Genomic DNA, 12,728 nt, shown 5'->3' with positions numbered 1-12,728 from the left:
CCGCAAGACGAAATTAATTCGTTCCGCAATTTTTGTCGTCTAGCGAATTTTTCGTCTTGCGAAGCACGAAATCCCATAGGAATGCATTGAAAATCAATTAATGCGTTCCTATGGTCAAAAAAAGTCCAAACAAAGCCAAATTTGGTACAACAACAGTTTATTAACTGCTCTTTAAAGTCACACATACTGTAAAGAGCAGTTCAAAAATTGAAGGGAAAATAAATTAACTTTATAAACATGACAGAAAAACATTTAAAAATCAACAAAGTGCACAGTACAGTACTGTCAGGGAACTGACATCAGAGGGGAAGGAGGTGATAGGGCTCCCAGAGACGGGGAGAGACTCAACAGCCAAAGCAGGGACCAGCAGGGGGAGCGCGGGGTCTCTGGAGGAGGATCTCAGTAATACTGAGAGAGACGCAGCAACGCAGGCAGGAAGCAGGGGAGAGAAAGGGGTGAGAGACACGTCCAGCGAAAATAGTGGGGAGGTGTCAGAAGCAACTGCAGGGAGACCCATGCTTCGTCGGAAGCTGTCACGTCGTGAGTCCAGGAGACGTGTTTCCGTTAAGGAACTTCTTTGTTGGAGGCGTTTCCGCAAACAGCCACTGTCGGACTCTAATAGTGACTAGAGCAGACATGTCTGAGGAGCTCTGTTACACACAGAGGTTTGTGGGGCCGCACAAACTCTGAAGGGGCACCATTTTAAGCACAAGCAGCTAATCATCCCCTGATAGCAGTCCGACAGTCTCTGTACGCTGCCTGTGCAGGAGAAAGCATCATGAGCGACCCAGCCGGAGCCGGAGTAGCAGGGGGAGGAGCTGATCCAAGCTTGGAAGAAAGATACCGAGCATTGGAGGTCCAACTGGCGCTGCAGACGGCGAGGCTCGAGGAGAGGAGGGCTCAAGATGCAGACAAGAAGGGGAGAACCACTCAGTTCCCCAGAAAGGTACCAGGATTGGTGCAGAAGTTTGGGGGGGACCCCAAGGATTACCATGCCTTTAGGACTGAAATGCAATATGCCCTGAATGTCCAGTTTGATGAGTTCCCTGATGAGGAATCTCGAGTTGCTTTTGTAATTGGGCATCTTGAGAAGGGCGCGCGAGACTGGGTTCGACCCCTGATGGCAACGCACAACGATATCCTAAAGGACACTATGAAATTCTTTCGTGCAATGGATATCATGTTTTCCAGCGACATTGAGGAAGGGGCGGTGCGCAGACAGTTAATGGCTTGCAAGCAGGGAAGCAGATCTGTCCGTGAGTACTGGACTGAATTTACCATGCTGATTCACAGATTGGGGTGGGATTTATCGGCAGCACCCATTCAGATGCTATTTGAAGAAGGTCTTTCTTCAGCTGTGAAAGACGAGCTGGCCAGGAGCCCCAGGGCGGTGTCTATGGATCAGCTGACCAAATCTGCGCTGACCATTGGAGCGCGCCAGGAGGCAAGAGCCTTGGAGAGGCGGGAAGGGAGAGGGGAACGTTGGAAGGAGTTACGCATTCCAGACATTCCTGAGCCAGCTTTCCCGCCGGCAGAGCCGATGGAAATCGGAACAGCCCGCGCGCGCGCAGTTTCAAAGCCCAGTGAGGGGGCGAAGAAGGAGGGAAAGGGAGCCCGGAAATGCTATCTCTGCCAACAGCCAGGCCACTTTGCCAGAGTCTGCCCCCAGAGGAAGGAATGGCAAGGAATGGTGGGAGCTGTTGAGGGGGAAGAGCAGGGAGAAACGGAGCAGGTAAAAGCCAACGCCTGGTTGCCATCAGGGCACTGCAGCCAGGTCAAAGAGCAGTGAAAGTGCCCCTTCCCCAAGTGCCAGTGCCAGAAGCTCCTCGACCTGCTCTAGTGATTGAAGTGTCGCTAGAGCTGCAAAATGGACACCCCCTAAAAATAAAGGCACTGTTGGACTCAGGCAGCTCCTGCAATTTTATGAGCAAGGAGTTTGCTGCTGAACACCAGATACAGACTATCCCTTTAAGCAACCCCCTGCAGGTGACCACGATCGATGGCAGGGAACTGTTGGGAGGAGGAGTCAGCTTGCAGACCATCCCAATGATAATGAGGGTGGCAAGGCACACAGAACTGATAGCGTTTAATGTGGCCACCTTGGGAGGTGCTCCCATTATTTTGGGAATGAGCTGGCTAGCCCTACATGATCCGCTGGTGGGCTGGCATCAAAGAGTGGTTTCCTTCGGTTCCGCACATTGCTTAGAACACTGCAGGGGGGGAAAGGGGTCAGCAGGGGCCCAAGCCACCCTGGCAGGGACTGAAGTAATGGAGAAGGGGAAGGTGCCACCACAGTATGCTGATCTCAGCGACGTGTTCAGCGAGAAGGAAGCTGACCAACTACCTCCGCATAGACCCTTTGATTGCCAGATCAATTTACTCCCCGGAGCACAGCTTCCTGTAGGCAAGTTGTATGCCATGTCAGACAGGGAAATGCAGGAGTTGCGAGCGTTCATTGACAAGAACCTGAAGAGAGGCTTCATCAGAGAGTCCAAGGCAGCGGGGGGTAGCCCAGTGTTTTTTTGTGGACAAAAAAACACACGGACAAGCCGAGGCTGGTATGTGACTTTCGGGCCTTAAATGCAGTGACCGAGCCGGCGGCTTTTCCTATGCCCAGGATTGATGATATTTTGACCAGGGTGCGGAAGGGAAAGATTTTTACAAAGCTGGACCTAAGGGGGGCGTACAACCTGATACGTATAAGGAAAGGGGATGAATGGAAGACCACCATGTTCACCCCTTTGGGGGCATTTGAATACTTAGTTATGCCTTTTGGATTACAAACAGGCTCCGCGTGTTTTCAAGCTTTCATGAACCACGTACTGGGGCCTTTGCTCTACAAGAATTGCGTGGCCTTCTTAGATGACGTGTTGGTGTATTCGGAGAATGAGGAGCAACATGTGAGAGACGTCAGAGAAGTGTTGAGCAGGCTGCAAGCCAACAGACTGTGGGTGAAACTGGAGAAGTGTCAGTTTCATACCAAGGAGGTGGAATTCCTGGGGTACCGCTTGTCAGATAAGGGGTTGGCCATGGACCCCGGCAAGGTTCAAGCGGTGCTGGAATGGAAAACACCCAAGACCAAGAAGGATGTGCAGAGGTTCCTAGGGTTTGGAAACTTTTATCGTAAGTTCATCCGAAACTTCGCCCACCTGACGGCGCCCATCACGGACTGTCTCAGCAGCAAAAAGAAGTTTGTTTGGACAGGGGAGGCGGAGCGAGCGTTTGAGGAACTGAAAAGGGCCTTCGCCTCTGACGAACAACTTCTACATGTGGATTTACAAAAAAAGCTGAGGGTCGAAACAGACGCGTCGGACAGAGCCATAGGGGCGGTGCTTCTTCTGCAGCCGGGGAAGGAGGGGTCAGAGTGGCGACCGTGTGCCTTCTTTTCGCGAAAGCTGAACAAGTCTGAGAGGAACTACACGGTGTACGACCGGGAACTTCTTGCAATTTATGAGGCCTTCCGGAGATGGAGGCACCTACTAATTGGTGCACAACAGAAGGTGCAAGTGTGCACGGACCATAAGAATCTAGAGTATTGGAGAACTGCGCGAGTGCTCAACCAACGGCAGTTGAGATGGGCCCAGGAGTTCTCCAAATTTAACTTTGAGATTTGTTACGTACCAGGCCCGGAGAACGTTAGGGCGGACGCTCTCTCACGCAAACCTGAATATTTGGAGGGAGAGGGTGCACCCGAAGAGACCCATGTCATTCCCGAGGACCGCTGGGTGTGTGGGGCGGCATTGGTGGGGCAAAGGGAACTGGTAGAGGGAACGGGGCAGGATGAATACGCCCAGGACAAACTCAGGAGTCTTAGGAGGGAGGGAGACAAACCCGGGGGTTTTGAGGAGAGAAATGGGGCGTTGTACTACAAGGGAGCGTTATACATACCTGAAGGGGAATTGAGGGAAAAGGTACTCAAGCAACTGCACGATAACCCCACAGCAGGGCATTTTGGGCAACACAAAACCATGTGGCTGGTTACCAGGGAATTCTGGTGGCCCAAGGTTAGGGAAGATGTACGGGAGTATGTGAGAGGGTGTGACCGATGCCAACGAGCCAAGGGGGAGAGGCGGGCGCCGGCAGGTTTATTAGAACCACTACCCACGCCGGAAAGACCGTGGGAGGCAGTGGCAATAGATTTCATGACTGATCTGCCCAGGTCCAAAGGGAAAACAGCCATTATGGTGGTGGTAGATCTGTTAACCAAGATGGCCCACTTTATAGCCTGCTCACATGCGGTCACAGCAGAAGAAACCGCCAAATTGTTTGTGGAAAATGTGTTTAGGTTGCATGGCGCCCCCTTGAGGGTGGTTTCGGACCGAGGGAAACAATTTACTTCCAGGTTCTGGAGGAAGCTCATGAGCTTACTGCATGTAGAGGTTAATTTCTCTACTGCCCGTCATCCAGAAACCAACGGGCAGGCGGAAAGAGCTAATGGTGTCCTCCAGCAATATTTGAGGTGTTATGTTAATGACAGAGAGAATGATTGGGTGGAGAAGCTGGCGTTGGCAGAATTTGCTTACAACAATGCAGAGAACGTGTCCACGGGGATGAGCCCTTTTTTGGCCAATCACGGGTGTCATCCCCGAGCCTTCCCAGGGGGGGAGGGGGAGAACTGGAGCGTTCCAGCAGCAGAACAGTTCGTTGAAGAAATGGAAGCGATCCATCGCCAACTCCAACTTAATTTAAACCGGGCGAAGGAGGAATATAAGAGGCAGGCAGACAAAACCAGAAGGGAAGGGGAAAGCATTAGGGTGGGAGACCAGGTGTGGCTGTCCACCCAAGGGTTACCATTTAAAGGAGGTTGTAAGAAGTTAAGACCCAAAAGACTGGGCCCATTTGAAGTCACGCAACAGGTCAACCCAGTGGCTTTCAGACTCCGGTTACCGAACCACATGAAGTTGCACCCAGTGTTCCACAGATCGTTGCTGTCACCGTATATAGGGGACAGAGAGGGGAGGGTCAATAGGGGACCAGCGATGGAGGAAAAAGAACACAGCTACCATGTAGCGGAGATTCTAGATTCCAGGTGGAAGGGAGAGCAAGTAGAGTATTTGGTAATGTGGGAAGGGGAACCGGAGTCGGAAAACACCTGGGTCAGGGCAGAGGATGTAGATGACGAGGTTCTAATTGAAACTTTTCATCAGAGATTCCCTCGTAAACCCCAGCCAGTGGCGAGGTTCCGGAGGGAATACTTCGCCACCACCGACGAAGAAGAGGAGTTGGAGGGGTTCTCTGATTCCGAGGTGGAGGAGGATTCAGCGAGTCGGAACGAAGACCGATGGAGGGAAATGTTCGAGACGTCTGAAGATGAAGAGGATTCGTTTCGGGGTTTCAGCTCCTCACCGCCCAGAGGAGAGGGAGGGGGCGGGGGGAAGGGGGCCCTGGAGGGGAGGTGGATGTCAGGGAACTGACATCAGAGGGGAAGGAGGTGATAGGGCTCCCAGAGACGGGGAGAGACTCAACAGCCAAAGCAGGGACCAGCAGGGGGAGCGCGGGGTCTCTGGAGGAGGATCTCAGTAATACTGAGAGAGACGCAGCAACGCAGGCAGGAAGCAGGGGAGAGAAAGGGGTGAGAGACACGTCCAGCGAAAATAGTGGGGAGGTGTCAGAAGCAACTGCAGGGAGACCCATGCTTCGTCGGAAGCTGTCACGTCGTGAGTCCAGGAGACGTGTTTCCGTTAAGGAACTTCTTTGTTGGAGGCGTTTCCGCAAACAGCCACTGTCGGACTCTAATAGTGACTAGAGCAGACATGTCTGAGGAGCTCTGTTACACACAGAGGTTTGTGGGGCCGCACAAACTCTGAAGGGGCACCATTTTAAGCACAAGCAGCTAATCATCCCCTGATAAGTACATACATTTTCTAAGACTCTGGGGGACCACTCGAAGAAGGCTCCTCTTCCACTCTTTGCTTCTTGGTCAAGAACCTGTCCATAGTCTGCTGCTTTATCCGCCTTTTCAGCAGCTCCCTGAAAGACGACATGACTCTCGTATCATAAAAGTTCCCAGCGTCATGTGCCACGTGCTTCTCAGGGTGGTGTAGATCTGCAAAAGTCTGCACCTCCTTCCACTTCTGGCAAATGTCCCTCAGTCTTTCGGAGGACAGCCGTTCCTCAGTTGCTTCCTCCTCTTCCAGTGAGGCCTGCTCCTGCGCAGCCTCTGCCTGCAGTTCGACCAGCTCCACGGTGGTCAGCTCGTCGTCGTGCCCCTCCACCAGCTCGCAGACGTCCTCCTCCGTGACCTCCAGGCCCATGGTCCTCCCCAAGGCAACAATGTCCTGCACCACTGTTGACTCTGGTGCATTAGAGTCACTTGGTGCCACACAGTCCGTCCACAGGCTGCGCCAAGCGCAATTCAAATTTCTCTGGCTGATCCCTTTCCAGGCCGTGTTGACCATCTTCAAACAGGTGACGATGTCGAAGTGGTCCTTCCAGAATTCCCGCAGGGTGATGGTGGTGCAGTCAGTCACCTCGAAGCATCGCCTGAAAAGCTCCTTGGTGTAGAGTTTTTTGAAATTGGCGATGACCTGCTGATCCATCGGCTGGAGCAGTGGCGTGGTGTTAGGCGGCAGGAACATGATGTTGATGAAGCTGAACTCCTCCAACAAGTCCACCTCAAGGCCTTTAGGATGGGCAGGAGCATTGTCCATCAGAAGCAAAGCCTTCAGCGGCAGGTCGTTGTCCAGCAGGTACTGCTTGACAGCAGGGCCAAAAGCAAGATTGACCCAGTCCACAAACAGCACACGTGTGACCCAAGCCTTGCTGTTGGATCGCCACATGACACTCAGCCGCTCCTTGTCGATCTTGTGTCTCTTGAAGGCCCGTGGGTTCTCCGAGTGGTACACCAGCAGGGGCTTGATCTTCAGGTCGCCGCTTGCGTTGGCACAGAAGAGCAGGGTCAGACGGTCCTTCATGGGCTTGTGGCCAGGCAGCCTGGACTCCTCCTGAGTGATGAAAGTCCTTTTGGGCATCCTCTTCCAAAACAGCCCGGTCTCGTCGCAGTTGAAGACCTGCTGCGGAACGTAGCCCTCCGTCTTCACAAGCTCCAGGAACTCCGCTGCAAACTCTTCAGCCGCAGGAACATCAGAACTGGCAGCCTCTCCATGCCTGACCACGCTGTGGATGCCAGATCTTGTCTTGAACCGGTCAAACCAACCTCTGCTAGCCTTGAAGCCTTCTGGCTCGGCTGAGGTTCCTGGCTGTTCCTGGATGAGGTCAGCGTGCAAGGCCTTGGCCTTCTCACAAATGACGGCCTCAGACACTGTGTCCCCTGCACGCTGCTTCTCTTCTATCCAGATGAGCAGCAACTTCTCGACCTCCTCCAGGACAGCTGGGCGGTTCTTCACGATCCTGGTGACTCCCTTGGCTGCATCAGTCGCCAGGATCTTCTCCCTCATCTTCAGGATGGTCCCGATGGTCGATGGGTTCCTGCCGTACTCCCTGGCGATGTCCGTCACACGCATTCCGCCGTCGTGCTTCCGGATGATCTCCTTCTTCATTTCCAGCGTCACCTTCTCCTTCTTCCTCTCGCCGGCCACCGCAGCAGCAGTCTTCTTGGGTCCCATGGCAGCACAGCTCCTACCTTCGTAAACTCAGAAACAGAAAAAAAAAATCAGTGATGTGCTTCAAACCCAAAAAATACAAAAGCACCCAGCCACCCACCACACAGAAATTAAAACCCAGAACCAAGGCCTTGAATCCCAAGCACCCCAACCCCAAATCCAAAATCCCAAAACCCCCCAAAAAGTTTTAAAAGTTTAGCTTACCAAATGGTTGAAAGAGAAGTTCTGGAAAAGCTTCAACAATCAACCACCGAAGTCCTCAGAAACCTCAAATGGCTGCAAAAAAAGTTTAGGAAAAGCTTCAAAAATCACCAATGTCTTCAAAAACCTCAACTGCTCCCACAGACACGCACCAACCCACCCACAACACAGAAATTGCAACCCCCTCCCCAACTGCTCCCCCAGCCCCTCCCCTACTGCTGCAAACCCCTCCCCAACTGCTTCCCCACCCAGACAAAAAAAAATTTCAAAAAATAACAACATGGCCAGCACTCAGAAATTCAAACTCAGAAAAATTTTCAAAAATAAACAACCATGCCTAGTGGTCACAGAAAATCATAAAAATTCCAAAAAAAACCCAAATGGTCCCAGATTTCTTCAGAAACCTCCCCCACTGTTCCCCTAGCCAGCCAGCACTCAGAAATTCAAACTCAGAAAAAAAAATTTGAAAATAAACAACCTGGCCCAATGGTCACAGAAAATCACAAAAATTCCAAAAAAAACCCCACAAGCCCCCAGATTTCTTCAGAAACCTCCCCCACTGTTCCCCTAGCCAGCCAGCACTCAGAAATTCAAACTCAGAAAAAAAAATTGAAAATAAACAACCTGGCCCAATGGTCACAGAAAATCACAAAAATTCCAAAAAAAACCCCACAAGCCCCCAGATTTCTGCAGAAACCTCCCCCACTGTTCCCCTAGCCAGCCAGCACTCAGAAATTCAAACTCAGAAAAATTTTCAAAAAAAAAAACAACCTGGCCCAGTGGTCACAGAAAATCATAAAAATTCCCCAAAAAGGCCCACAAGCCCCCAGATTATCGCAAACCCCTTCCCAACACCAAGTCCTTGAATCCCAAACACCCCAACCCAAAATCCAAAACCCCCCCAAAAAAGTTATAAAAGTTTAACTTACCAAATGGATGAAAGAGAAGTTCTGGAAAAGTTCTGGAGAAGTTTTGGAAAATCTTCAAAAGCGAGCGAAGTCTGAGAAAAGGCTACCAAACCACGTGCTAACAGTTGCTCCTCGAAGCCAAGTCGCAACTGCAGCTGCTCAAGCTAAGCACCCTCGGTTTTAACGGTTTTTACACAAAAGAAACAAAGTCGTGAGACGTTTTTGTTTTGCGAAGCAAGTCCATAGGGGAATTCGTCTTGCGAGGCAAATCGCGGACGAAAAAACCTTTCGTCTAGCGAGTTTTTTGTCTTGCGAGGCATTCGTCTTGCGGGGCACTACTGTAAATGCAGTTACAAATCTAGAAGTAGATGGAAAGAATATATCTAAACCCAATGAGATTAGAAACTGTTTTTTGAGTTTTTTTAAAAAATTATATTCACAAGGACCGCAGAAGGAGGAGGATATAGATGAATTCCTTAAAAAATATGGATTACAAAAAATATCTCATCAAAGTAAGGTGGATCTAAATCAGAGAATAACAGAGCAAGAGATAGAGGGTGCCATTCAGAACATGCAACTGGGCAAATCTCCAGGACCAGATGGACTGACTTCCAGATATTATAAAGCTTTGAAGGAGTGGTTGATACAACCGTTAAAGGAAGTCTGCAATGAGATTTTAGAGGGAAAAAGGGCACCAGAATCGTGGAAAGAAGTGTATATTACACTCATACCAAAGTCAGAGACTGAAAAGACTCAACTTAAGAACTACCGCCCAATATCATTACTTAATGTGGATTACAAAATCTTTGCAGACATTTTGGCAAAAAGATTTAAAAGAGTGTTGATGGAGAAGATTCATAGGGACCAAGCAGGCTTTCTCCCAAAAAGGCATTTATCAGACAACGTGAGGAATATAATAGACATCTTGGAACTATTAGAAGTGAATATAAATACTAAGGCAGTTTTGATTTTTGTGGACGCGGAGAAAGCCTTTGACAATATCTCTTGGAGTTTTATGAAAAAGAATCTTCATGGGATGGGGGTAGGCCAAGGATTTGAGAATGGTATGGGTGCTATATATTCTGAACAAAAAGCAAAGTTGATTGTAAATAATGTGATAACTGAAGAACTTAAAATAGAAAAAGGAACATGACAGGGGTGCCCAATCTCCCCATTACTTTTTATCTCTGTCCTGGAGGTGTTGCTAAATATGATTAGAGATGATCAGCAGGTAAAAGGGGTACAGGTCGGAGCTAAACATTAAAAGTTGAGGGCCTTCGCAGATGACTTAGTACTAACCCTACAAGAACCAGACACTAGTACAAAAAGGGTGTTGGAATTAATCCAAGAATTTGGTCAAGTGGCCGGATTTAAACTGAATAAACAAAAGACTAAAGTTTTGGGGAAAAACTTAACAGTTACGGAGAGGGAGAAGTTCCAGAATGAAACAGGGTTGGCAGTGGTTAAGAAGGTGAAATACCTAGGGGTTTATTTGACTTCGAAGAATTTGAATTTGTATAAAGATAACTATGAGAAATGTTGGTCAGAAATTAAAAAAGATCTAGAAATATGGTCAAATTTGAAATTGTCAATGTTAGGCCGAATTGCAGTTATTAAGATGAATGTATTGCCTAGAATGTTATTTTTGTTTCAAACATTGCAAATTCTTGACAAGATGGACTGTTTCAAGAGGTGGCAGAAGGATATTTCGAAATTTGTCTGGCAGGGCAAAAAGCCCAGAATAAAATTTAAAATATTGACGGATGCAAAAGAAAGAGGGGGATTTGCCCTGCCGGACTTAAAACTGTACTATGAAGCAGCAGCGTTTTGCTGGCTGAAAGAGTGGATGCTCCTCGAGAATACAGATATCTTGGATCTGGAAGGTTTTGACAATGCATTTGGTTGGCATGCATATCTATGGTATGACAAAATTAAGGTGCATAGGGCCTTTAAAAATCATATTGTCAGAAAAGCTCTATATAATGTTTGGATAAGATATAAAGATCTGTTGGAAAACAAAACCCCTAGATGGTTGTCACCCTTGGAGGCTAAGGCGTTGAAAAAGCTTAATATGGAAGCTGAATGGCCAAAGTATTGGGAAATTTTGGAACAAGATGGAGATAAGTTGAAGTTACAGAGTCATGAGAAATTGAAACCCAAAGTACGAGATTGGCTCCATTATTATCAAATAATGGAGGTTTATAAACAAGACAGGAAAATTGGCTTCCAGGTGGAGAAATCAAAACTAGAAACTGAACTGTTAGAACCCAATACTAAGAATTTGTCAAGAATGTATAATTTGCTGCTGAAATGGAATACACAAGATGAAATAGTTAAATCAGCTATGATTAAGTGGGCACAGGACATTGGTCATAACATTATGTTTGCTGACTGGGAATGGTTGTGGAACACCGGGATAAAATTTACGGCATGTAATGCCTTAAAGGAAAATATTATGAAAATGATCTATAGGTGGTACACGACCCCAGTCAAGCTAGCAAAAATTTACCATTTGCCTGATAATAAGTGTTGGAAATGTAAAGAAACTGAAGGTACTTTCTACCACCTTTGGTGGACGTGCCCAAAGATTAAGGCTTTCTGGGAAATGATATATAACGAAATGAAAAAGATACTTAAATGTACTTTCCCTAAGAAACCAGAGGCCTTTCTCTTGGGCATTGTCGGCCAATTGGTGCCAAAGAAAGATAGAAACTTTTTTATGTACGGCACTACAGCAGCAAGAATACTCATCGCAAAGTATTGGAAGACACAAGATCTACCCACTCTGGAAGAATGGCAGATGAAAGTGATGGACTATATGACACTGGCTGAGATGACTGGCAGAATCCGCGACCAGGGGAAAGAGACGGCGGAAGAAGATTGGAAGAAATTTAAAATCTATCTTAAGAACTATTATAAAGTTGATGAATGCTAAAATGTCGAGGTTTTGAGAAAAAAAAGGAGATTACAGCGATTTAAGATTAAGTTGAAGGAAAGATTAGGAAGACATATGTTTAATAAAAACTATTTAGAAGTTGTTGAAATAATTTTGGACATTGGGATGCAGGAAGGGGAGGTATGGGGGAGTCCGAGAAATGAGGGTTATGAAAAAAAGGTTATGAAATTATACATGTTTGTATGTCTTTGTATTTGTTTGTATTGGGGACGCGGGTGGCGCTGTGGGTAAAAGCCTCAGCACCTAGAGCTTGCCGATCGAAAGGTCGGCGGTTCGAATCCCCGCGGCGGCGTGCGCTCCCGCTGCTCGGTCCCAGCGCCTGCCAACCTAGCAGTTCGAAAGCACCCCCGGGTGCAAGTAGATAAATAGGTACCGCTTACCAGCGGGAAGGTAAACGGCGTTCCGTGTGCTGCACTGGCTCGCCAGATGCAGCTTTGTCACGCTGGCCACGTGGCCCGGAAGTGTCTCCGGACAGCGCTGGCCCCCGGCCTCTTGAGTGAGATGGGCGCACAAACCCCAGAGTCTGTCAAGACTGGCCCGTTCGGGCAGGGATACCTTTACCTTTACCTTTATTGTTTAAAAAACTTTGTAAAACCAATAAAAAAATTATTAAAAAAAAAGAAGAAAGTGAACGCGGATAGGAATCCTTCTCCAGTTCACTGAAAAGAAGCTGCTTTTTGGATTAAAAACAGCACAGAGAGAGCCACATACTTCGGATTCCAGGGGAACTGATAAAGTCTGCCGTCGCCTGCCAAGTGCCGTCGCTAAGCGACAAGACGTGAGTACTTTTGAGCTAATTTATGAGCTAGTTAGCTTCAAAGGCAAAGAGAGAAAAGAAGCCGAAGCGAAAGCGAGGCTGGGACTGAAAGGCTGGGAATAACTGTTGGAATTCCAGCGTTTGCTTGTTATCTCACTGACTCTTAGAAGGGACTTTCCAAGCGAGGCTAGCTGCCAGGCGCGTAGCAGCTAGTAAACAGCCCAATAGACTTATGGATTTCTCAGCTCGTGACTGAGACTGAAGCTTGGATTCAAAATGGATGCCAAGAAAGGGGGAGGTTTACCTTACCCACCTCCACTAACTAATGACAATTATGCCTCATG

The 12,728-nt window shown here is 48.3% G+C and overlaps 2 protein-coding genes across 2 annotated transcripts in view; one reads left to right on the top strand and one right to left on the bottom strand.

The window, feature by feature from the left end:
• LOC309523255 (uncharacterized protein) overlaps nt 1-12,728 on the top strand; it is a gene marked incomplete at its 3' end in the record, with an annotated part of 579,053 nt that overhangs the window by 447,775 nt on the left and 118,550 nt on the right. The window lies entirely within an intron of this gene.
• On the bottom strand, nt 5,861-8,770 carry LOC309523241 (tigger transposable element-derived protein 1-like). The gene is made up of 2 exons (XM_082207032.1): nt 8,693-8,770; nt 5,861-7,591 (listed from the first exon to the last, which is right to left on the bottom strand). The coding sequence occupies exon 2, from the start codon at nt 7,563-7,565 to the stop codon at nt 5,865-5,867; it is 1,701 nt and encodes a 566-aa protein (XP_082063158.1). The 5' UTR covers nt 7,566-7,591; nt 8,693-8,770; the 3' UTR covers nt 5,861-5,864.

The sequence above is a fragment of the Podarcis vaucheri genome, assembly GCF_965113315.1.
Source record: "Podarcis vaucheri genome assembly, chromosome: W".
In the NCBI taxonomy this organism is placed as follows: Eukaryota; Metazoa; Chordata; class Lepidosauria; order Squamata; family Lacertidae; genus Podarcis; species Podarcis vaucheri.
The sequence above is the reverse complement of the archived record's forward strand: the minus strand, read 5'-3'. Positions and strand labels throughout refer to the sequence as shown.